Source organism: Peromyscus leucopus, chromosome 19, assembly GCF_004664715.2.
Source record: "Peromyscus leucopus breed LL Stock chromosome 19, UCI_PerLeu_2.1, whole genome shotgun sequence".
Classification (NCBI taxonomy): Eukaryota; Metazoa; Chordata; class Mammalia; order Rodentia; family Cricetidae; genus Peromyscus; species Peromyscus leucopus.
In genome coordinates this window covers 39,802,132-39,829,461 of record NC_051079.1, presented here as the reverse complement: position 1 = coordinate 39,829,461, position 27,330 = coordinate 39,802,132, and the positions used below count along the sequence as shown (strand labels likewise).

Here is a 27,330-nt window from a genome sequence, read left to right as displayed (position 1 = left end):
GGAGTTTGGACAGGAGCTTTAAGTTTTAAGACCATATGCCTGCACGTTAGAGAAAAAGAACCACACCAGCACTAAGTGGCTGACTTTGTTTTCTGCACGGGGGCCAGCTAATACTGAGACCATTCTTGGGGCAAGATATTACAGAATATAGGTATGTCTCCCCACTGAACAGTCCGAGGTATGATAATGTCAAGAGAATTTGTGAGGCTAAACATTGACGAGGAAGGATCTAGAAAGATCTGCAGATGGGTTCCCTCAAGGATCTGGTAGGCAGTCTATGCAATGTATAGGAGCTCACACAGGCCCAGGCAGTTTGTGATCCTAACAACAGGAAGACTTGAAATCAGGTTGTGGTACTGGAATAATATTACAGTAAGGTGATAAGAGCTTACATAAACCAGGGTTTTTCAACTTTTGAATCATAACATTTTAGGCTAAAAAAACAGAATTTTTACTGCTAGACAGAGTTCAGCAGTGTGTCTAGACTATACCTGATAGCTGTAGTACCTTTCATGTAATAACCTCAACATCTCCAGATAGTAAGAGCAGTCATCAGTAACTAAGAAGTCCTACCCTACACCAGCAGCTGGTCTACCTGGAGTCACTGCAGCAAAGCAGGAGGAAACCAGGGTCTAAGATAATTCACTGCCACTGTAAAGTCTCCATGTAACAAACTAGCAGTAAATGTAAAGTTGGCTTCTAACTCTTAGGTGGACCATCTCTGACTCCTAGCTGGAGAAACACTCAGGCAGACTAGCAAATCTGTTAAAAGCACTCCCAACTTTAGTTTGAGTAAGTCTGAGGTACACACAAACATTTTTCTTTCAGTGTGTGTGTGCATGCGCACGTGCACACACACACATGGAATGATGTATAGACTGAAGCAAAAAAACCCCACATCTACACCACAATCTGAATTCCACTGTTCTAGCTACTCACATTCCTAAGCTTGTAAAATAGAACCTGGACTTGGTAGCTTGGTTTGCAGGCTAAGTGGAAGGCCGCACCTTCTTCTAATAGCACTAACCTGAAGGCAACATGGAATTCAGTAAGCGTTCTTTAACCAATGACCTTTCATGTCTTCCACAGTAGTAAAAGGGCACATGATTAAAGACCTTACAAAAAGTCCTCTTCCTTTAGAGTACTGTAGGAAGTAGACAGACGGTTCTTCAGGAGTCACAGCTCCTCTACTCAGCCAGTCCAATCCCACCTTCTTCTAGAATTTATCCTTCAAGTTAGCCATTGAGGACTCTTAACAAACATTTCAATGCAAGGTGTGGTGGAACACCTGCCTTCCCAGCACTGGGGAAAGTAAAATCCAAGGCTAGCCTGAGTCACACAGCAAGCTCCTCAGTGAGAGCACATGCAGAAGACCTAGGATGCATAGGTTCAATTCCCAGTACTGTGCCCCCCAAAAGCAACATATGGCTAAAATAACTAGACATCATGCACTTCTTTCCTTTATCACCAACATTTTGTATCTAGTACTTGCTCTTTGTTAACACAAAGTGGACGGAAGAAACTAGGATTCTAGATAACCATTCTTCATTTAATGGAAATACTTATTGCAGGGATATACAGAACTCATTTTGGTTACTATACATAAACAAGTTGCTTAAACACTACACAGATAAGGTCATAAGTAACTACAAGTTTGAAAAATTAGTATTTAATTTATATTATCGCTATAACCACAATAAAAATTACCATTTGTTTTGCTTATAAAAATAACTTCTAACAAATATATCTATTTTTGAGTAGTCATGATTCATTTTTCCACTATTATTTTAAATATCTTTACATTTTTTGACATTATTGTGTGAGTGTGTGCATACACACACATGTGCCACACTGTGCACGTGCAGAGAACAATTTTTGTGAGTTGGTTCTGTCATTCCACCATGGGAACCTCAGGGGTCAAAATCAGGTCAGGAGGCTTTGCAGGAAGTGAGCCATCTCATCAGCCCTGTTTTTGCCTCATTTTCAAGGCAACAGGCAAAGTTGAACTAGTGAAATATATTTCATAATCATGGATGGCAATCTCTAAATTATCTTATAGAAGAAATAATTTGGGGCAAGCACTCTTATGAAACAAATTCAGAGATCTGTAAAAGATTATGTAAACATATCCCAAAATCACACAAAAAAGGAAAAACAAGCAATATATTTTATAACTCTTTCAAAGAGACTTATTTAAATAATAGGTTAGTTAAAAAATAAAAATAAAAAAACTTTTGACAGAAAGCTCAGAAAAGCAGCAAGCAATCAATCATCAAATGTGATTTTCTTCCCCTGAAAGACAGTGATTTTGGACTGCTGCTCTTTCCGCCTCCTGCTCGCTTCCCATGAAGGATGCAGAGGAGCTGGCTCCTGCTGCTTCCTACTCTCAAACCTTCTTCCTGCACTCTTTGTAAACTGACTCCTGATTGGAGGTTCATCTTCTGGAAAATCTGGGAAGAGAAAGCAAAAATTACAACTACATACATATCCCCCGAACAGGACAGATCTCATCTCTTTACACCAATTACTAAAGAAGAATCTCATTTTACTTAGACAAAATATGTCATAATTTAAAGCTGACACCCAACAGAAAACAGCTTCAGGGTAAAAACTTCCACAAGGAGTTATTTTGGAGCTAATCTTGAAAGCTTACTTTCTTACTGAGTCTATCTTTCTTACAGTAACATCAACAGAGTAAGCAGTTCTGCTAACAATGGGAGACAAAACAAGCCAAAAGGAACCCATTAAAAAAATGAATTATTGTAATTTAACCATTTTAAAAAGAAGAAAGAAATGATCTTGAAAATGCTATGGCACTGCATTTCCACGGTTTGGGTACAATTCAGTAATACTATTAGAAGACGACAATTTCCATCCTCTCACTGTGGCAGAGTATTGCTTGTCAGTCTGAGCAGTCATCAGTACATACCTGGAGCTTTATTCTTTGGGGCCTGTTCTCTGGAATCCCTAAAAAAGAAAGAAAGAAAAAGACAACAGCATTATAAGACAAATAAAATCTTCTGTTGATGGAGTAGATGATAAAGCTCACCCTCAGGATGCATTGCATCCACCTGATCACTCCACCAACAGCCAAACACACACACACACACACACACACACACACACACACACCTTCCTTTCCACTCACACAGGGACTTCTGCTAAAATAGAAATAATCCATTTTCACTGTCTTGCTCTTGGACACTGTCTACATAAAAAACTTCAAACATTTTCTCAAGGGGAGAATGATTTACACATAATGAAAATTAATGCCTACATTTTTGGTGCAGAACCATGAAAAATCTAGAAACCTTTTGGGTACGACTAAGTTAGACAGTAATATTTTAATTACTCTCAAGGTTTTAAAGTTGTTTGAAGTTCTTTTCTATGCCAGGTTTAGAAAAAATATTTACATTGTATTCTTTGATTAAAGAGTACCTCTGACCAATAAATACACAGGAAAAAAGGGTCATTATTGACAGTCACAGCCTCTACATGAAACTGCATCAGTATTCTCTACCAGATAAAAATGATTAATGAAATCAAACTTTACAGCAGACCAGCTATGAAAAGTAGCTATCAGCAGAGACGAAGAGCAGCATCCCAAAATCAATCGGTCTGGAGAAAGGCAGTCTCATGCACTGAAACATGGAAGGAGCCATGTCTGGAATGGTAGTAGGTTATCACAAATGTATCAGAAAATTTTGTTCATCAAGACAGATGTGAAACTTTTTAAAGCTTTTCATAAAAAACGATCTAAATTTTGGAACCCTGATAACAGAAATAACAAACCCTAAACTACCCAGCTGTGTCACTTGGCTGGAATGGACTTCTCATGAAGCTGGGCAGTGTGTCACTACGGTGTGTGTATGTCCACATGCTCCCCATTATGAAGGCGGAGAGAGAGCACCAGGCAAAACCCAGCAGGGCTGACACAAAGCAGATTGATGAGGAGTTTCTCTCATACTGTGAAGATATGCAACCCCTTCATACAGTAAACAAATGAACTAAATCAGTTCAGAATGAAAACATGCCCTTACCTTCTGGAGCTTTTAGGTCCAGATAAAGAATGAAAAAACACGGATTCTAACTTCCTGGCTTCTGGAATCAGCTTGTGTTGATCATTTCTTACACCCCAATTGGTTTCAAGTGTATGTGTTTTAGGTGACATCTTTGGGAGGGGCCTCTGGTCCTTCGCCGAGGACCGGACACTACAGTCCTTCTTTCGTGTCCGTTTCACTTTTCCGATGAAGAAGTCATCACCGCTGTCGCTGTCCTCGGACACGGAAGACTGTTTGTAGAACCTCTCCTCAGTGCTGTCGTCGAAGTACTCCTTGTCCTCCTCACTCAACTCTTCCTCACTGTCACTGTTCCGGCCAGGGGTGCCCTCACTCTCTCTCTGTGTGCTTTTGGTTGAGACTTTCTGGTTTGAGTCAGCAGGTGCCTTCTGGGGTGCAGAGGTAACCACAGCACCCTTTCCTGAAGGCGTCCCTGGAGAACATGGAGTGGCCACTGCTTTGGGTCCGTCATCTCTCTTGGCCATTTTTTCTCTGGAATCACTTACTGCTTTCTTTGCTACCGTTTTGGCATCCTTTCCTCTCTGCTCACTGACAACAGTTCTCTCACGATGCTGTACCTGCCCTGCATCATCTGTTGAACGCAGAGTATCCTTGCACTGGCTTTCTTCTGAAGTATCCTTTGATGACTCAGCCTCAGGAGCATGGTGCCTGGCATCTTTGAAGGCTTGTACGGCAGCTGCAAGGCAGATAGCGAAAGACTTGTTTCAGCATTGGCACATACAAAGTGTCATTGTCCCCCACACAGTGTCGCTTCAGCTATGTGGAAACATTCAAGAGGACAACTGCAATCTACAGTATGTATGCAACAGGAGTCTGTTGTTCACAAAGAAATCTTTTCATTACTTAAACACCAAATTCATAAGGCACATTAGGAGACAGCCATCTTAAACTGCAAAATGAAAAGAAAATTACTTTCTTCATATCTCTGAATTATGAAGAATAAAAATATCATTGAAAACAATAAAATGACAACATTAACTTTTGTATTAATGCCACTGAATTAGTTTTCAGGCATAAAATAAAGTGGTATTTAGTCTTTGACAAAGTACTTAATTTCATAAATATATTTTATAAAAGATATATAAAAGTTATATGACAGTACGAGTTGTATCAATATTTAAAACATCAAATATTCAACATAATTGTATATATATAATTTTTACATATAATACATATTAAAATTTATTAAAAAAAGTAGATTTAATGTTTTTATATCAAACATCTTTCATACTTGCAGACACATGTCCACAGTTATATACATTAAAGATATTTAAAATAAATGAAATCATCTATCCAAAATCATACAACTAAATGCATTTAGCATACTGACTCATACCTTTTAGCACATCTATTTTTTTCTTCAGAAGAGGGTGAACTGCTAACCTGGCAATTGCTCTTTCAGTTGCGGTTGAATCTGGCTGCAAATGAAAGCAATAAATATAGAGCATCAATATTAACCTGGCACTACTGGAAACGATTAAACTGAAACCTATCAATCTTTTGTATGTATTAGGTCACAGAATTTGCAAATTTTCTCTCTAGATAGGTTACTTATGTAATCTAAAGACAAAGATCACACTGATAAAAACATAACTGATCTTGAGTAATTAAAATGTTACAACTTAAGTCTATAAAAAGTTCGAATTGTGCTAGATATCATGGGTTATAAATTTGGAAAAAAAAGAATCATAGCTTCTACTATCAAAGAGCTTAAATGTCTAAGAAAATGAAGTTAATAAGAAAGACTCAATTACTGTATTAGTGCTCAGCTAAGTTATGATGACAGCACTGTTTGAGGTCTCATTTAATGAAGACCTGGAATAACGTTCTCTCTTACTTTGAATGTCTTCTATCCTTGGTGTATGCCCAGAATGCAACAAGTACCTAGCTCATTCCCAACACTTCACAAATATTTGAGGACTAGACAGGAACACAGAATTCTGCAGCACTTACTGTGTTTACAAATGAAGATACTGACAACACATGCTACTTTTTTGCACACCCATGGGGCCAAGCTCCTCCACACCCTGGCTCTAAGCTCCACCTGGGATCCGACTGATCTGTACTGGCACGTCTAACAGACTTTAGAGTGCCTCTCAAGCCCGTTTTCTCCTACAGCCATTTCCATGTCCTCAGTCTAGTTTCCTTCTAGGTGCTCAGACAAAGATTCTGCAGCTTTTCTTTCATCACACACTACATCACACTTACTCTCTTGGCTGCTCGTCCTTTGTACCGGCATGTGTTCAGTGCAGGAACTCAAAGGAACAAATACCCCCGCTGCAGGCCCTCCCTCCCTCTACTGCCTCTATACATTTACTGACTAACTGTTGTGACTCTAGTTTACAAGTGACTAATCCAGAGCAGAAGTGATAAAATTCATCTGAGAGACAATGTCACAGGGACACAAAAGGAGCAGACCCTGTGATGCATTATCCACTGTGCAGAGATTCAGGGTTTTACAGTCTCTGAAGTGTTGATAGCTGCATGCAAAGCCTTCCCAGGGTTAGTCTGGATGAAGGAAACCACAGCTTTCCTTATTTAAAACTGACACAATGTTTGCCATGGAAAATTCTCAGGAAACTGTGGTTTTTCACACACCTCCAGTTTCTTCCATTTCAAATAAATTAAACAAAAAGTGGAAAACACCTCGATCTTTAAATGGAACAATTTTATTTTGGCATTTGGGTATTTATTATCAGCACAAAGGCATTTGTGATTCAATTTTGAAAAGAATTCTTCAAATATACTCTGGATGAAAAAAGTGTCTAAAAGAGAAAGCTTCCTTATGTACAGACCAACTTAAATGTTATTTAAACAAGTCATAAACCCAATAGGAGAGCAAGAATATGAGTATTAACACTTGTAATAATAAACTGGGCTTAAGTTGAACTCTAAATTTTATCTAAAGAAATAAATCAACAAGTTACTATTGTCAATGCACAGCTTCCACCTTAAAGAGAGTAAGAGAGTTTATTCTGGATTTAACTGACCATGGCCCAAGAACAATAATTCAGGTTACCACAAATTCCATATTCCAACATGGAAGCAGTTTCATGACATTTTATAGTTTTACAGAACAAAGAAATTCATAAATCAAGGCAAGTTTAAAATACAATAGTGGGCACATCAGAAATGTGGTCACAGCAAGAGAGGGAAGCTTTCCTATAGCCTAAGAAGCTATCCATTCACATTCTCAGCTTTTGGTTTGTGGAAATTAGCAGTGAGCTAAGTTAATGGGTTCCAACGGTTTGTATCTGTTAGTCCCAGGATGTTAGTTCTGACACAGAGAAGGGGAAGCAATTATTCAGGGGCTATGGAACTCACTGAGATAAAGTAATTAGCCTCTGGGTCTGTGACATTCCAAGCTCTCCAAAAAACTCTAGTTTTATTCCATTACTTTCTGAAGACACAGCTTATTTCCAGGAATTCTCCTTTAAATTAATGTAAAACTTTAAGGAAGATTATGCAAAATAGTTCATTTGGCTGGTCAAATGACCTGTGGTAAAACCCTACATGATAACTGGGAGATAACAAAACATTTTAAAGTATTCAAAATAGTTTTTGTGGCTGATGAAATGAACTGTGGTAAAACCCTGCACAATACTTTGGATATAACAAAACATTTTAAGTATCAATTATATTACATCTGAACACAACTAAAATTGTTAATTTAAATCCTGAAAATAGACAAATGAAGTGTTTCCACTGGAGAGAAAAATAACAGAATGAATTTTATACACTTTGGGTGTATATAAAGAGTCATGTAGAAATGAAATATGGGCCGGGCAGCAGTGGCGCACGCCTTTAATCCCAGCACTCGGGAGGCAGAGCCAGGCAGATCTCTGTGAGTTCGAGGCCAGCCTGGTCTACAGAGCGAGATCCAGGAAAGGTGCAAAGCTACAGAGAAACCCTGTCTCGAAAAACAAAACAAAACAAAACAAAAAAAGTGAAATGAGGCTTACCACGAACTACTTGACAGCACAGGTAAATGTGATAGATGGCTGGGCATTACATGGTAATTTTAACCATTCATGCTACTCTTCAAAAATTGTTAAAAGTAGTAGTTTAATTTTTAGCTAGGGACATTTTTTTTCTGTTTGAAAGGGAAGAGCTCATCAGTACTCAACCTGTTAGATCTGCACTGAGGGGCTAGTGTTTACCTTCCGTTAGCTAACATTAAACCCCAGTTATATCTTCCTTAGGTCCTAATTTCAGAAGTGGACCAATCTCTACACTTACTAGTCCTATGTTGTATCTCGAATATGAAATTTCTTCCAATATCAAATGCTTGCTTGGTTCCTGTTAGTAGCTGTTTCAGGAGGCTAAGGATCCTTTGGGAAGTAAGGCCTATTGGTACCATCAAGTGAGGGCTTGGAGTTATACTTCTGCCTGTACCCATTGTTTCTGCTTCTGCATCCATCAGAATGTAACCAAGCCTCACAGGAAGCCATTGCCATAGATGGAGCAACCCTAGCTACCATGCCTTCTACATCATGATGGATACACATTATAACGTAATGCTAGAGGCTGGCGGCAGACGCAGCAGCAGCAGCAGCAGCAGCCCTTTCCCGTTTAGATACTTAAATGCTACTGAGGCACTGTGTGAGACCCTGGCTAACAGACTCCTATGTACAGATCTCTTAACAGCGGAATATGTATCAAAGGAGGTGTTAGTGACCAGAGAGCCAGCTCCTCCACCTACCCGATTCTGGCCTGGGAAACATCTAAGTACCTGGGGCTCTAGGCTTATGCTGTGAAATCACTCCATCCTCAGAAAATGTAAGAGACTCCCCCTCCTGACATGTGGTTCTGAATTCTCATAAGAGACCCTGCCATGCTATCTCTATCTGATGCCAGGGTCTGCACTCTCCTTAGAGACTGCATCATGCTGTTGTATATCTGGCTATCTATGCTATTAGACTCTCGTAATAAACTCTATACCTCCAACAATCTATCTCAGTGTACAACAGCGCCTTAATTTCTGAGCCAAAATAATTCTCTGATTCTGTAAGTATGTTCTTTAATAGAGATGAGAAAAGAAAGACACATTCCAAACACAGAATGTTTCTAGGTCCTTAGTGAACATATAATACAGCATATGAAAAACAATCATAAAAAAATAAATGGAGGGGCTGGAGAAATGGCTCAGTAGTTAACTACACTGGCTGTTCTTCCAGAGGACCTGGGTTCAATTCCTAGCACCCACAGGGCAGCTCACAACTGTTTGTGATTCTAATTCCCGGGACATGCAGGCAAAAGCAATAAAGCACATAAAATAAAGTAAATTAAAAAAAAAGTCTCTTAAAAATAAATAAATGGAAAGACAAGAAGTAGAAATTGATGTTTAATATTAGAAACTTGACATACATTTTAAGTAGGCAGAGGAGAGGACAAGTCTTTCAACAAAAGAAGAACAACAACAAAACACTCCTTTTAACACTGCAAAGCTACTGGGCATTTGTGACAGACAAGAAGAGATGAATTCTGGGTTACCCCGGTACCAAAAAGAAAAAGAAAACAAAAACAAAACAAAAAAACAAAAAACTAAATTTTTAGTAGTAATATAAGTTATTTCTTAAAATACTTTCCACTATTTCATGTATTTAGCTATTAAAATTTGGTAGTGGAGATGGGAAAGAGGGAGCAGGCCAAAAGACTTTGGAGGTGAATGCCAGGAGCTAACTACAGAGTATTAAGAGGCAAGATAAGGTGTTCCACACTGATACCTCATGTCTCCCACAGACATACCTTTTTGCAAGTTTTTTCAAAGTTGATATCATCATCAAGAGCGGATTTAGTTATGATATCAGGTTTCAATTCCTGTAAAAGAAAACATCAATTCTAGTTAATCTATGAGCATTGTGATTTAAATTCCTTTTGTGTCTTGATTTAAGAAACTTGATATTTAAAATGCTAACTTCTAGACAAGAAGAAATATCTACCACAGTTAAGAAATTACCATATACTAGAAAAGCTACAACCAATGCCTTTAAGTGTCATGTCCATTCCCCTTACAACAACACACAATGCCAGGTTAGTACATTTTCAAGGACTATAATCTGCAACCCAAAGATTCACATGTAGTCAGAAAGTCTTTAAACAGCAAGTCTACAAAAGTAAATACAATCAAAAATAAATAAACCGTTTTGAACTTGCAGAAATCCAAGAAACACTGTATCCATGACCCGCTGTAAAAAGGTATTCTAATAGATGAACTTCAGCCTGGGAGGTTTACTTTTACTACCATCACTTGTGGGTAAGGATGAATCTGCAGTTAGGAATAACCGCAGGGATAGAGAAATAAACCATAGCAGATAAACCTTATTATTTTAACTACAAAGAAAAATTGCAACTGGGAAAAGAGGGAAGTTGTAGAGATCATTATCTTATACATAAGGTAAAGTGGCAGAAGCCCAAAGGATGCCATTAAAATGGATAGACTATAAAAAGAGAGATTATCCAGAGGACCTAGGTTCAATTCCCAGCATCCCATGGCAGCTCACAATCATCTGTTATTCCAGTTCCAGGGACACAGTGCCCTCTTCTGTTCTTCAAAGGTACCAGGACAGAAGTGCACACATACATTTGTATCCCAAACACTCATATTCATCGGAGATGGCTTAGTGGTTAAGAGCACATATTCTTTTCCCTGAAGACCAGAGTTTGATTCCCAACACCCCTATCAGATCTGCCTGCACCTCCAACTCCAGGGGAATCTGACTGGTATCTCTGGCCTCTTCAGGAAACCGAACTCATATGCACATACCACCCCATGACTAAAATGAATAAACCATGAAGCAGGATCAGCGTCCCCAAGGAGACCAGCAGAGGCTACTGGTCAAAGTGCAGCCCAGTAGCAGCAGAAGACCCCAGCAGTGTAGGGACACCAGTGTCCTGAGACAATTGTCAAGAACAGCAGCACGAACCTGGTGCCCTAGGTTCCTGCCTTTGAAATAAGAAAGTATTTATACTTATTTTTGATTTTACAGGAGCCCAGAGACTGGAATTTTAGAGAGACTCTGGGTGTTTTAAAGAGACTTTTGAAGACCATGGGACTTTATAAGTTATTTGAGTTTTATGTCAACTTTATATCTATCTTAGGGATAGATGAGAAAGGAAAGGTTCTACTAGATAGTGATGTGTTTGTGTGTGCAGATGACAGGGCCAACTGACTGGCTAGTTTGATGTCGACTTCACACAGCTAGCATCATTTCAAAGGAATAATCTCAATAGACAAAATGCTCCCAGAGCGGCCTGTGGGCAGTACCACACTTGGGCTGGTGGTCCTAGGTGCAGTGAGAAGGCAGGCTGAACAATCCACAGGAACACACCGGTAAGCAATGGTCCTCTTATGGCCTCTTCATCAGTTCCTTCCTATCTCCAGGCTCCTGCCCTGACTTCCTCTGATGATAGACTGTGATGTGGCAGTGAAATAACCTTCCTTCCAAAGATGCTTTTGGTCACGGTGTTTTACCACAGCAACAGAAACCTTACTAAGCCAGTAGATACCTGAAGCAGTCATGGACCATACATGGAAAAACAATGCTTAATAAATATCTGTTCTACATAGGCACGATAGATCCATTAACCACTGTCTCTTTACACAGTATTAATCCAATCTGCTCTCTTCTAGCCAGTCACTCCTCTACTCTGTTTTCAGTTCCATCATTTTAAAAGACACAATTGCTCAAAAAAACTTCCATGTGTTTATATTTTTAAAAAAGGCTTTAAAATGGAATGCCACCTGCAATTTTAGTCACTACTTAGACCCTCACATCTCCGATCCAGCAATGAGACAATTCACTAGAGACACATTAACCGTCTGTGCTACGCTACAATCAAGGAACTGAGATGGAAACTAAACAATGAGACACAAGGACAACATCAATTCTGAAGGAAACCGAGACAAGCAAATAATAAAAACCGTGATCGCACAGTGCGGTGTAAGGTTCAGAGCACAGAACCACGGGGCTGAAAAGCCCATGCCCACCACACGTTTACTGTCCGTCTACCTGGTCTGCAGTGCACTCCACTCACCACAACACGGATGGACCTCAGTAGTTCAGATTTACTTTGCTAGTTCTAAGTTAGTGCAGTGTCTTCACTCTGTGGCATCTTCCTAAAATCAAGCCAGACACTACACCAACCAATTGTTTTCCTAGATGTGAGCACCTCTTTAATTATGTTTGTTTCCAACAGAACAGTATAATATGACACCAAAATTAGAAATCTACTCTACACACACACACACACACACACACACACACACACACACACACACACAGTTTTAAACTAAAATGTACAAAACCTGCACATATAATACGGAATTTAAAGAACTTTCCTATTTTTTCATTTTATTTTAAAGTTATCAGTTTTATGACTAATCAGACATGATTATTAAAAAGGAGGATGCTTTCTTAGACTGTGATGAGCAGAAGAGCAAATGTTCCTCAAACCTGCAAACTCTATAACACAGTTCAACAGTTTTGAGGATTTAAGAAAGCAAGTTTTGCTCCCTAACTCACCCCACATAAAAAACGATAGATTAAACAGAGTTTAGCTGCTTTAGAAAGGAAAAGGGGAGCATATAAAGGAGATATCTAATACTTTACTAGAAACTGCCAAGAATAATTAAAAATTGGAGCAATTCCCCCCAAATTTTTATTTTATTCTTTTAAAGATTTATTTATTTTTATGTGTATGGGTGTTTTGCCTGCAGGCAAAATTTCTACATTAACAGTTGAAAGTGCTTTGGGTACTTTCATGGTTATTAGGAAACACCCTGACAGAGGGAAAAGTTCCTGTTTTCAGAATTACAAAATTTGAAATCATGTGCATGCAGTGCCCATTTAGGCCAGCAGAGGGTGCCAGAGCCCCCAGAACTAGAGTTATAGATGGCTGGATATTACTCACAGAGGCCATATGGGCGCTGGGAATTGAACCTGTAAGTTTTCATATTCAAGGAAAACATACATTAATGATCTTCTCTTGCTATCATAAAATATTAATTTCATGTGCAAAGAACTGATGTATTCTAACATACAGAAAAAACAGAAGCACATGGTTTTCATCATAAAAATTCAACAGTTATATGTTCAAGTTGATGCATATAAATATTTGAAATTAATTTGTCTCAATATTGCATGTTTTTTCTTACTTGTGAATCCTAAAATTCAGAGACACATAAAGTCACATATGTATTGATGACACTTGAGAGCAGAAGCAGAATTGTCTGGGGAACAAAGGTGATAAATGGAAGGGGAGGAGATGAAAAGGGGGATTTTTAGAGACTCACAGGGAATAATATGCACTAAATACAGTGTACTTTCCTGAAAGAAAGTCTTATGCTACAATATATAATTTAAAAGATCAGTTTAGGGGAATGGAGAGAGGGCTCAGTGGTCAGCAGCACTTCCTGCTCTTGTAGAGGACATGGGCTTGGGTCCCATCGCACATCCTTTAGCTCACAAGTCAAGGCCCTGGGGCTTTGCTGCCATGTCCGAGCAGTGAGTTCTAGGCACACTTACACGCAGGCAAAACACCCCCACGCAGGAAAAATCAAAGCAAACAAAACTTAAAAAAAATTAAGCTTAAAGTATACAGAAGCAATGAAAAAACCTGTTTCCATTTCGTCCACAAACTGAGTCCATGCCCATTTACAGGAGTTGAACTCATTGCTGCTTTCTTGAGGGTCCTCTGTATTCTACTGCTGTTTCCTACAAAATATGCTGGTAACATTTTCTTCTTTTCCAGTACCCATTATATCTTACTGGAGTTATGACAGTATTGCTTGTTCAGATTTTTTACATGAATGGTTGAAAGTGCTTTGGATACTTTCATGGTTCTTAGGAAATATCCTGACAGGGTGAAAAGTTCATGTTTCCAGAATTACAAAACTTGAAAAATCAAATAAAAACAACACCCTCCCCCTCATCCCACACCCAGCACTTTCTACTCCTAAATCTTTTGTACCTACTAAGTTGAGAGGAAGGTTTATTTGGATGGATCAATTGCAGAATCAGTTCTTTACTCCAAAACCTTGGTGTGTGCACTGTAACCTAATCAGTAAGAGCATTTAACGTTTACTAACTCACCCTGCAGCCTGGTCTGTTTGTCCCCCCTACGTAGGAAGTTTCAGAAGACAGACACCACTTACATTTGAAACATCTGCTTGTATTTAGAAGAGTAAGGTAAGGCCACCATATGCTTGACATAATGTTTACAATACAGGACCTACAATGAAACAATATTAAGGGGTCAGGAATATGGCCTATTCAAAGCTCAGACTTGTAGCTAAAGAAATTACATTCCAGAAAGCAAACTGGGTACTTAAAAACTAGTTTTTAAATGGTGTTTCCTGACTACGAGAGGGGCAGTATATACTGATCTCTGCATACACCACCAAGATTGCTTGTTCATCATTTCAAAGGTCACAAGACCTTGGGGATCTTGTTCCACTTTAGGAAGAAAAGTTCTGCATTTGAACAAATGAAATAGGGGCTAGTGAGATGGGTCAGCGGGTAAAGACACCACCAAATCTGAAGACTTTAGTTCCACCCCTTTGACTATATCACAGAGAAACATGAGATCCAGTTGTCTCTGACCTCCACGCATCTGCCATGTACTCACACATGCAAGAACACACAAGTAATATTACAAAAACACAAAGTTATATATATGGCCTTAGGGTGCTGACTAAGGTGGCTTTATACAATGAAGAGCTAGCTTTTTTTATCTTTATGTTTCTGACATAAATAATAAAACAAAACTCAATTTCATGATCCTTTTAGTAATAGTTTAGCATCATTTTACTTATGTCTATGGATTCAGAATAATCCCAGTACTATAAATATAGTAAAAAATGCTGCGTTAGGTCACTCAACCATCCATATGCCAAACATATCACTCCATGTTTGGAGAACTAGCTGAGTAAGCTGACTCAATAGCCTAAGACACCCTCCCTAACTATTAGTAGGAATGCCATATCACAGACCACAGTGGAAACAGAATGAGCTGTACTGAGAGGATGATCAGTTCTGGAATGAAAATGGTAGTATCAGAAAAGGTTTCTTAGAACCAGTACTGTGAAGAGTAAGGTGTCAGGGACTGGCGAGACGGTTTAGTAGGTGATGTTGCTGGGTAAATATAAAGATCTGAGTTCAGTCCCCAGAATCCACATAAAAAGTCAAGTCTGTTGTACTCGCTTGCTTCAGTTTTGTCTTTTTGGTCTCCAGATAAGTAACCTGGGGATCTTTAAGTTGATAAGCTGCCTTTCAACGAGAAGGAACTTGTTTCAGAAGCCAGTATGTACAGTAACACTTGAAGAGCCTGAATACCATTAGAAACAGCATCAGAGATGGGGCTCATACTTACAGTATATAAAATTAGAACCTATCATTTTATAGAATCATAAAGATCTGGTCCCTGTACTCTCCCCCATGGTCAAAAGGAAACTACTCCCATTTCTAAAAATATATGGGGTTTTCTTCATGAGGATGACATCTTGCAACAAAATACCCTATTATCATACCAAGCAAGTAAAGAGAGTATGTCATGAGCACAATTATAAAAGTCTAGTGGTATATGAACCAAAGAAAAAAAACCATCTGGAAAAATAGTAAGTAGAGGTTCTCCTCCAAATTTAATTGTGACTGTGAATCTACTGTTTTGTGGCTATTTCTTTGATACTCCCATATGTATGAAAAATATTTCCTTACAAAATTATGAATGATCTTTCAATTGAAAAAATGCTAAGTATATTTACTTCTTTCAGAAAAGGCTGATTCTGTAAAAGTACCATGGATCAGAAATGAAACTAAATACTTTAGCTAAGTAAACATGTAGTTGATCTAGTATTCCTAGTCTGAATTTTTACATTTAAATATAATGCCATGTTAAAGTCAATAGAGAAAGAGATTAAAAAACAAGAGAAACAAGGTAAAAGTCAGACTAGCCAACCCAGAATACCCTAATGCCCACCAGGAATTCACATACGTATACTATAAAGTGATGAATTCAACACACAGCCAGTAAACTGTGGCTCTCTGGGCTAACAGTAAGTGTTCTCATACAGTGGGGAAGAGAGATGTAATAACCTTGTAAAGGTCTCTAGCAACAGGCCTGACTTTCCTGCTGATGAAACTAAAGAACAGACAACAAGCCTCACCTATAGTACAGAGACCACTTGCTAACTAACAAAAGCATATTATCGAGAGTTACAAGATGAAGGAGTCGATTGTTACCAAACTCCAAATCCTTCTTACAGTGAAATCAGCAGTTATCTAGTGGTTCAAATCACAAAGATTGATCCTTAGAAGAAACCACAGGAAAAGATCTGTCAAGTGGATGTTATGTATCTGACAGTCCTATAGGAGGAATCACAAATACAAATAAATATGCTTCACACCAAAGACCATTTCCCTCACCTGTCTTTGTACTGACTGGAATATCCTATCAACAACTTTCTATTCCTGAAAAAGGAAGAGTGAAAAGCACTGATAATTTAACTCAATTAAAATATTGTTAAATAATTTTTTTGCTCTTTTATCTAACTCAAACTTGGAAGTCATACCCAATTATAAAAGTCAAATATACACACAAAATTACCCTGCAATTAAGATAATTGCTGGTACCAAATGTTGTTTTTAAGTTCAGCAATAAAAGTCTTCCAGACATTTAATGGTATGTCATTTCGTAAATGAAAGTTTCCACAAAGAAAGGGCAGTGAAAAGACCTAAAAATTATGTTAGTGAAGAGTCTGGCTTAAAAGACAACACTATGGACCATGTTGGTCCAACACGACATTTATTTTAAGTTCTACAGAACCTAATAAACTGCTGACACCACTACATAAAAATTTATTGAGTTGGCAGCAGTAGAAGCATGATGTCAACCACCAGCATCACCATCCCCATTTCCAAATAGCACAAACCCTTTAACTAGTGACCTTAGTCTAGAATACATGCCTAAGTAATGGTAAAAATAAAAGCCATAGACATGAGGCACTATAAAACACAAATGAGTTTAGTTTGGCAGTTTCAACTCAAATGAATCTAGTACTTAAAAAACAGGGAAATATGCACACTCACACATATCGCAGTTCTGTAAACGTGCCGCTCATCACCAAGCTCAGCCACACAAAAAAGCCTTGAGCAACCTAGGAATCCTTAAAGAGGCACCATGCACACAAGAAACGAGCTGCCAGGAGAAACAGCACATAGTGCACACTTACACGCCTTACCTTCATGGCATGGATTTCTTCAAGCAACCTTTGGGCTCGTCTTTGGTTTTTCAAGAGTGCATCTTCAGTGCCCCTGTAAAAAGACAGTCATTACCAAGAAGAACGTTAGTTTTAGAGCCAGGTCATGGTGAGCAGCATTTTAAGTTTCTGAGAAGACGTGGGTGACGAGCACTCCAGCCCACCCTGCCGTTCTCACTCACTGCATCACACCTGTGGTCACTGCGCTGGAAACCGGACAGGACGCACACTAGCCTGACTGGTGGGCAGCTTTTCTCTAGTCTTTCAATGGCAAGGTCTGTTATACTCTGTGATCAAAAAAAGGTACTACTGTAATAAAAAGCCTCCTAGGACACAGTTAAAAACTGGAGGCACTGTTATTAATTGAAAAATTGTTCTCTGGAATTAAAGAAAAAGATATTCAATATCTAATTAGAAGGGAGGTTATCTTCTGGGACATTTATGAACAAATAGAAAACCACAAATTTGAAGGTTTTCTAAATTCTTGTGTTTAAACCCTAAGAACTGTTAAATTGTTTTTCATTAACACAACGGATACTGGAAATACAAATTTTTTTTTTTTAACTAAAAAATATCACACAGCATATAACAAACTGACAAATACTCCCACAAGATCATGAAAATTTCAAAATACTAAGACCGAGAAAGGCTGATGAAATAAAGTCATAACTGACTCAAGGCAGGCACCTCAGACTTACTAACACCTTGAAATGACTTCTAGTTACATAAAACACATAAGGAACCTGAAGGCAACTTAATTTTGGAAAGCAGAAAGGAAGAACTTTCTTAAAAAATGGAAAAATGGAAGAAATCATTCTGCATCTTAAGCAAAAAAGGTTCAAAACCTACAAGGGCATGCTGACACAGCACTCTCTTCCACCTAGATCCTATCTATACAGAAAACTCCAGTTCTGAACGCATCCTCATTGCTCTAGCTTATAAACATGAAAACGTTTCTGACACTTTATCAGCTACAGGATGGGTGGTCACTTCCCACGACTAACTTTTTGGACTTGAGTCTGCCAACACTCCGTACGAGTTTTCGGATAACCAGCACTCGGACTCGCTTCACCTCTTTCCTCATCTTCACAACCTTTGAGGAAAAAGACAAAAGGAGAAAGATCCTTAATGGAGACACAGACACTCTGAATGTTAGTACACACTTAAGCCTACAGTTTAACCATGGCTGTGCTTAACACGCTCAGATCGATGCAATTAAACTGCCTCCATGAACAGTGTAGGAATAAATACAAGGCTGAAAATGTATGTGTCAGGGATTGAAGGAACTTGGGATTCTACTTTTAAAGCCACAGCATTTCCAGCAATTAGCATTTCACTGTTATACCTGTTGGGATTGGAGCATACTAACTTATGGTTTTCTATGAGAAATCCCTTTGACCTCTGAGATCAAAGGTCATCTTTATCATTTTTGATACCACACCTTTACATTCCTTCAAGAGTTTCAGGGCACTGTTTGGATGCTCCAGGCTTTCTCTTAGTCTTTGGCCTTAGCATGCTCACATTTACCATCATAGCTTTTACTTGAGATAGGAAGGTGTCTTCCCACGAGCTTGTTAATATCCATTCTTCCTAATTTGCTCAACATCATTGCTGAAGGTCACAAATTTCCTATTATTGCAATTAAAGGGTATCTCTACAATTTACCACAAGAATCTTAATATTTTATTTTTAATCCAATTATGTTTAATGTGTCTTCCTCCAGATAAATTCCATGAAAGTCAAGAATCTTACTTTATTCAACATTAGTTCTAAACATTCAAAATAGTACATGGCATACAGAACATGTTCAACAGATACCTTCTAAACAACTAAAAACACAGCACACCTTTTGCTCACTCACTACTTTAGATGCATACTATATTAAAAGAACACAATCACATTCTTTGCCATTAGAAATGTAGCAACATCTTTGAAATTTTCTTGTTTTTCTATTAAGTTTTTCTTTGAGAAAACACACACACACACACACACACACACACACACACACACACACACACACACACACACAGAGCCCGCTATCCATGAACATCAAGTCTCAGGAGCAGAAGGTAGGCATTGTGGCTTACATCTGTAATCCCAATGCTTGGGATGCAGTGAATGGAAAACCACCACAAATCTGGGGACAGCCTGTACTGCATGCTTAGTATGAAGCAAGCCTGGGATACAGAATGAGACAATTTCAAAAAACAAAACAAACAAACTAAAAATTGAGAAACAGAATAATAGGTTATGATATATTATAAAATTAAGTCATTTATCAAAAAAGTACTACCATGTGGCAATTTATAAATTAAAACATTACTAAACATTCCTAGGTGCTTAACCTTGTAGGCTTATGAAATGATAATATACCACTTACTACTGCCATAAAAGACCCTTTCATTGATCTCAACTACACGGTCTACATGTTCCAGTATAACTATATCCATGACAATTTCAATGGCATAGTCAAGACTCAGAACAGGAAGCTTGTCATCAACAGAATGGCCATGGCCATCTTCCAGGAGCAAGATCCTGCCAACATCAAATGGGGTGATGCTGGTGCCAACTATGTTGTGGAGTCTACTGGTATCTTCACTACCATAAAGAAGGCCAGAGTCCACTTGAAGGACAGGTCATCATCTCTGCCCCTTCTGCTAACACTCCTGTATTTGTGATAGGTATGAACCATGAGAAGTATAACAGCTCACTTAAAATTGTCAGCAATGCTCCTTGTATCACCAACTGCTTAGCACCCATGGCCAAGGTCATCCATAATAACTTTGGCATTGTGGAAGAACTCATGGCCATAGTCCATGCCATCACTGCCACCCAGAAGGCTATGGATGAACCCTCTGGTAAGCTGTTGTGTGATGACCGTAGGGCTGCCCAGAACATCATCCCTAAATCCATTGGTGCTGCCAAGGATGTGGGCAAAGTCATCCTAGAGCTGAATGGGAAGCTCATTGGCATGACCTTCCGTGTTCCTACTCTCAATGTGTCCATCATGCAGCTGACATGCAGCCTGGAGAAAGCTGCCAAGTATGACGACCTAAGCGGTGAAGCAGGCATCCTAGGGCCCACTCGAGGGCATCGGGGCTACAGTGAGGACTGAGTTGTCTCCTGGGACTTCAATAGTGACACCCACTCTTCCACCTTTGATGCTGGGGCTGGCATTGCTCTCAATGACAACTTTGCAAAGCTCATTTCCTGGTGTGACAATAAATATGGTTATAGCAACAGAGTGGTGAACCTCATGGCCTACATGGACAACCCACCTCAGAAAGGACACAAGAGCAAGAGAGAAGCCTCCAGTTGTTGATAAGTCCCTGTCCCAACTCAGGTCCTGACACTGAGCATTTCCCTCAGTTTCTATCCCAGACTCCCCAAAGAAGGGGAGGGGCTCAGAGAGCCCCACTTTCTTGAATACCATCAATAAAGTTCACTGCAACCAAGACAGACACACACACACACACACACACACACACACACACACACAGAGAGAACATGAGTGAACAAACTACTCTAACCAACCCCCAATCCACACTAAGATAGTTACACTACAATGTTGTTTGGGTGTGAGAGAGAAGATATTAGGTAAAATAGGTAAGGAGATAAGAGTGGAAACAAAATGAAAAACAAGTATAAAGAGCTTGAAGAGAGAAACTGAAGTAAAACTCTAGCTCATCATTTCTCAGACTGATGATTTCAAGCAGCAAAAGAAAGCATTCAAAATAATCCATTAAAAGATTCCAAGTTCACACTGCAGAGTATACCTGTGCTGGCAGTGAGGTCCACCTGGAATTTAGGTAACCTGCACCACTTCTTGGATAATTAACAAAACAATACAATAAAGTCAAAACCTACCATTCTCACTGAAAAGGCCAACTCAAAGATGAGACATGAATAAAAGGAACCACAAACAAGCAAAAGCTGACCATGAAAGGAAGGACATTCTGTCCAAAGGGCTGTCTAGCTATACCAAGTCCTTTCTGCAGCCCAACATTCCATTGCTGGTGATGATCAGCAGACCCTTGAGCAATGTTTTACAATGTGAACATCCTCTCTGGATTCCAAACATTCCTTAATGAATCACTTTACTCATCTATACTATCTCTTGTAAGCTAGCATTTAGTGACAATTTACTTGTAAGAAAAAGAGCTATATCCTGGGATTCACAATGGCAAGTTTTTGATACTATGGTCTGTAGACAAAATCCAGTGGTTTGAAGTGACTCTTGCGGACTGTCTGCTATCTAGTAAATTAGCAAACACTCAAGTAATGCATTGCCTTGTTATGTACTTGAACCAGACTAACCTTTAACAAAACTGATGGTTATTAGGAAAAGATGAGTTTATCTCTGTTTTTTTTTTTTTTTTTTTTTTTAATATATTACAACTTCTGCTTATTCACTCCTGGATACACAAAATCATAAAACATGGATCACAAGGTTATGGTAAAACAGGTATGCTCATAAACTGCTGGTAGAAAAGGCAACTTCTATAGTCCTTATGGAGGAAATTTTGGTAATCTTTAATAAAAATCCTCCATCTGAGAGTCTAAAAGGCCTGTTTCAACAATAAAGGATCACACACACACAACACTTCCATGCTCCATACATTAGAAAATGTTTCATAAGACACAATATGTATAAAGAGTACACAAAAAGGACATACACATTTCTACAATGTAGTATCACAGACACAAAGTTTAAAAATATTTATCAATACTATACACTAGGTATAAAGGTGGCACAAAAGAATGAGACATATAGGTGAGAAAAACTACACCAATAATAATCACTTCCAAGCTAGAAAAAAAAGCTGGTGTTTTAAGTCTGATGCAGGAGAACCCTGAGGACTCTTTAATAAAAGTAGGTTACAAGGACATATATCCTATCATTCTATCACTTTCTGGGTACTTCAAGTATTTCACAGTTATGGATCTATTATGCCTTTCTAAGAAAACTCTAGGTGGGTCATTTAGATTATAACTTACTGTGGAATTATTTTGGATCAACCAGAATTTCTGAAAAACTAAAATGACGAGTGGCTGCCTGTCATTTGGCCACTACCGAGCTTATGCTGCCACCTAGCAAAGCTCATGGGAACAGCTAACAAGCTGGTGGTCTCTTGAGCACATTTACCACTGCAAAAATTTCCACATACAATGCAACTATGGTATAAAATTTTGTAACTTCATATATACATACAAACATATTTTTTATATTCTTATCATTCATAATACATGGGAAAAAAATTCATTGTTAGGCATTTAGCTTCTATCCTTACAACAGTTCCCTCCTTCAAGGGGAATATTTTCTGATACCCAAAGTAGAGGTCTGAAACCACAGGTAACTCAAAATCCTCTAGGTATGATATATGACACACACACACGTATTTTTTTACTTGTAAAAAATTAAAAAATAAATTAAAACACATCAATAGTAACATGCCATAATGAAAATTTCTATTTCATGGTCACTATTAAACATGGATCACGTGCACTGTGGTACCCTGACGGTCAATCTGAGGACTGAGAACTCAGGGACTAATGAGTGGTAGCATGGATAATGCAGGTACCCTAGAGTAAGGGGTAAGTTAAACATGGACAGGATAGCACATGGTTTCATATGTTGCTCTTAACAGCACATGTGAACTCAAAACTTACAAATTACTTCTGAACGTTTTCAACTATATCTTTTAACTGCAGTTATCTCAGATAATCAAAACAATAAAAATCAAAACCACAGATGGAGGAGCTCACTTTACAGTAGTAGCTTAAAAGAAATTTAATGGACATATTATTTTATATCATATTGTAAAATTACATCACTTTTTTCTAGGGAGTTTCATGATGCTTCAATGGGAAGCATAAGTATTCCATCAGACAGCCATACCCCAACTGCTGTGGGATGTTCTGTATGTTAAATGTGTTGCTCTGATTGGTTAATAAATAAAACATTGATTGGTCAGTAGCCAGGCAGGAAGTATAGGCGGTACAAGGAGAGAGGAGAATTCTGGGAAGTGGAGGGCTGAGAGAGAGAGAGAGAGACACTGCCAGCTGCCCCAGGACAAGCAAGATGTAAGGTACCAGTAAGCCACAAGCCACATGGCAACTTATATAGACTAATAGAAATGGGTTAATTTAAGATATAAGATCTGGATAACAAGAAGCCTGCTGTGGCCATACAGTTTGTAAGCAATATTAAGTCTCTGTGTGTTTACTCAGTTGGGTCTGAGCAGCTGCGGGAATGGCAGGTGAGAGAGATTTGTCCTGACTTGTGGGCCAGGCAGGACTGGAGAAAACTCCAGCTACACCCAACCCCAATCAATCAATCAATCAATCAATCAATCTATCAATCTCTCTCTCTTTCTCTCTCTCTCTCTCTCTCTCTCTCTCTCTCTCTCTCTCTCTCTCTCACACACACACACACACACACACACCCCTTTGACTGAGGAAAGAGATGAATAGAATAGTTCTACAAATTCTTTATTTACTATGTCATAGCATAGACACTTTCAACTGTGCATCCCTGCTTCTCTAGTTCTAATGAGATGGGAGGAAAAAAAATGTTAAAAATTTTGGAGATTTCATTTTTCCTCTCATTTCAACACAATTTTTGGAAGGCTTCACTCTCCACAAGGCATTATTGAATATATTGTAAAATTATATATTATAAAACTCATGAAATTAAATAAATTAATTCAATACTAGACTTTATTCATTTATTTTGGCAGTACTGGGGATTGAACCCAGGGCCCTGTGCATGCTAGGCAAGAATTCTACCACTGAGTTATATATTCAGACCACCATATACCTTAAAAAAAATCAAAATTATAAAACAAGGGTTACTAATCAAATCACAGCTATGTTTATCATTACCTCAAAGACAAAACCAGAGGTTTATAATCTTTGCAAACTTGATATAAGTGTACCAATTGATATAAGTGTACCAAAAAAGCAATCAATTTACCCTAGAGTCTTCACCACAACCACACACACATCAAATACAGGAAATCAAAACTATTCCCTGAACCAACTGAAGATGAGCTATTTAAGATATTGAGACTCCAAGCCTGACAATTGAGTTCCATCCTAGGACCACAGTGCTCTGATTTCCACATGTGAACTGTGGCAGGAATGTGGCCTATCCTCCCTCCTACATAAAATAAACAAATATTTAAAAAAAGATGAGAGACATTTACAAAATATACACCGAGAGTATGATAAGCAAAAAAATAAAGACAGGTAGAAGGGGCATGAAATCTCTACACATACACTCCCATGTAAATGCTATTATAAACACTGACAAGAATTAAGTGGTGCTTCCAGAACTTACACAAAAATAAAAGCTAGCACTGGGTTTCTTACGAAAGTTGTAAGTAGGACTACAGAGAGGAAATTCTAGATTAGGAGAAGTATGTATGAAGGACGTATAGCAAGGCTGGAAGGAAGCCAATGCAGCTGAGTGCATGGACTGCCAGGACAGGATAAAACAGAAGGGGGACAAGCTGCCCTCATGATGCTCAATTTATTCAAAAGCAAGTCCCAGGATTTAAAATCAGGAAATGACCTGATTAAATCTGTGCTGAACAAAGAACTCAACAGCAACAGTAGGATGATCAAACAAGAACAACAGTGTCCACTTCAGTAGCCAGGAGAGAGCAGACCCGCTCTCTGTGGAACAGGTGTGACAGGGAGTTTGAACCTTTCAGATATGCCTCCTCTTTGGGGAAGCTGTTGCCAAATTTCTAGGAAAAAATGTCCTGTCTGACGAGCTTTTTCTAGGCAGTCATCTTTATCCCTCCTTTTGTTATGCTTCTGGACTTTCATGTAGATCAATCCATATCGTCACACGCCACATAAATTTTGAAGGGACATACACAGGACAGTGCTCCCATAGTAATTCATCACCAAGTAATAGTGATGTCACAGTCATTTAGGTTTTTGTGGTTCAAGGAAAAAATTACCTAATGCCATGTATTTTAGAACCTGTTTCCATTAAGTGATTCATGACTGCATTTGCATTCTTATTTTGACCTTAATGATAACATCAACATCTCCACTATTTGCTGTCCTCTTTATCCTCTATCTATAAGAACACATTAAATTTAAATTTGGGATATGTGTGATTTCTAATTTGATAAATTCATCCAGCCACCCAGAAAACATTTATAGCCCATGTATGTTCCAGGGGACACCCCCACATGCACACATGACAGAAACAGGTGGTTACATTATGGGAAGCATTCTGGTTAAAGTCAATTAGTGAATTCTTTCTAAAGATCATATTTAGGAATTTTGAAAAGGACTGAAGTAGAAAAGCAACATTTCGCGACTGATTCCCTGACATTATGACCCTTGAAAGCAAAACTGGATGAAAAACTACCCTTTCTGTGAACTTCCAAGGACAATTAAGATCTTTCACAGTTCATATATACAATAAAAAACACCCCACCAACAGTTTTCTTGCACAAAATACAAGTTTAAATGAGCAAAAACAAACAAACAAACAAACAAACAAAAAAACAAGTCAGTAAATTAGAAATACCTTGTTTCTCCCTCTTTGATACCTTGTACCCCACTGCCTACTGAATGAAGATTTAATCTGGCATAAGACAGTGACATATTTGTTAATTCTCACCAGAGAACGTTTTCTAGCCCTTTATTATTCAGTTTCCTACCACCAACCCTTTTCTGCTTAGAAGAGTCAGTCCCTATGCCTGCAGGGCCTTCAGATACATTTCAGAATTACTTCCTGTATAGGATCCTCAAAGATTAAGGACTTGCCAGGCGGTGGTGGCGCAGGCCTTTAATCCCAGTACTCGGGAGGCAGAGCCAGGTGGATCTCTGTGAGTTCGAGGCTAGCTTGGGCTACCAAGTGAGTTCCAGGAAAGGCGCAAAGCTACACAGAGAAACCCTGTCTCGAAAAAACAAAAAACAAAAAACAAAAAAAAAGATTAAGGACTGTACCACACATCTGACTTTGCCTCCTTCAAAAAAACTTCTTCACTATTATTTGGAGGGGCGAGCGAGGATCTTCGTCTATTCTCTATCATAGGTTACTGGAGAAGAAAAACACACGAGAAACATCCTACACAGCCGTGTATTTGAAAAAAGTGACCTGCATATACACGACACTCAGGGTAAGGAGCACTTTTCACGATAGTAGCTGTGAGGTGTCCGTTGCTCTCCAAAGCTTATTTTTAGGATGCCATATAACCGTGGGAAACAGCATATAATGAAAACTCACGGTGGCCTGGCATGGCTAACACACTACAGCGGAGGTGGTTGTGTGAGACTGGAATTAAGCACGAAACCAGGGACAGAAATTGGGGACAGCGAGTACAAATACAGCTCTTAGCGTTGAGCGGTAAGGGACACGGGCACACCGGACCGGCAGTCCCAGGAGAAAGAAACGAGGTGTCGGGCGTGCGTGCCCGGTCACCCAAGATCTGTTAACTGGTAGGGACCAACTGTGCTGCAGTTTCAAACCTCCTCCCTTCCTTTGTGACCATCAAGGAAAAGCAGGTTTTCCGAGCGCCTCCTCAGGGCCAGGCTTTACTCATGCTCGGTCAGGTCAGTCGAAATCTTAACACCTGATGAGGCAGGGACTATGGTTGATCAATGTCCCACTTGACAGAGGACAATGAAAGGTGACGGTACACCGAGGCACCTCCGGACTGTCGCCCGGACGGACGTGTGCGGAGCCTGAGACCGGGCACCCGACCCGACCCGCCGCGCGTGGCTCCTGTCTCTCCGGCCGCTGCGACGGGTCCTCGGCGGCCGCTCTCCGCCTTCCCGGAGCCCCGCACCCCCGCCGGAGGCTGAGAGGGCGCCCCTTCTGTCCCCCACCCACAACCCGCAGCCTCGGCCCGCGGCGCTCACCTCGTTATTGAGGTTCAGAGTTCCCGGCCGAGCCATTGCGGACGCAGGCAGAGGGTCCGCCGCCATCTCCAGCACGTGAGCGCCGGCGATCACACCGCGGCT

General features: G+C 39.3%; 1 protein-coding gene across 1 annotated transcript; it reads right to left on the bottom strand.

Annotated features, from left to right (window-relative positions):
* Nucleotides 1-258: 258 nt before the first annotated feature.
* Nucleotides 259-27,330, bottom strand: Srfbp1 (serum response factor binding protein 1). The gene is made up of 8 exons (XM_028871817.2): nucleotides 27,229-27,330; nucleotides 18,342-18,430; nucleotides 17,320-17,392; nucleotides 9,828-9,899; nucleotides 5,416-5,497; nucleotides 4,041-4,755; nucleotides 2,930-2,967; nucleotides 259-2,450 (listed from the first exon to the last, which is right to left on the bottom strand). Exons 1-8 carry the CDS (start codon nucleotides 27,292-27,294, stop codon nucleotides 2,266-2,268), a joined length of 1,320 nt encoding a protein of 439 aa, XP_028727650.1. The 5' UTR covers nucleotides 27,295-27,330; the 3' UTR covers nucleotides 259-2,265.

What these genes read in the sequence shown, in the direction of transcription:
- Srfbp1 (XM_028871817.2), bottom strand. Translation starts at nt 27,294, where the DNA reads ATGGCGGCGGACCCTCTGCCTGCGTCCGCAATGGCTCGGCCGGGAACT. An exon ending in CTCTGAACCTCAATAACGAG is followed by an intron (nt 18,431 to 27,228) that starts GTGAGCGCCGCG and finishes TTTTCCTCAAAG; the next exon opens with GTTGTGAAGATGAGGAAAGA. An exon ending in AAGAAATCCATGCCATGAAG is followed by an intron (nt 9,900 to 17,319) that starts GTAAGGCGTGTA and finishes TTTCTTTTACAG; the next exon opens with GAATTGAAACCTGATATCAT.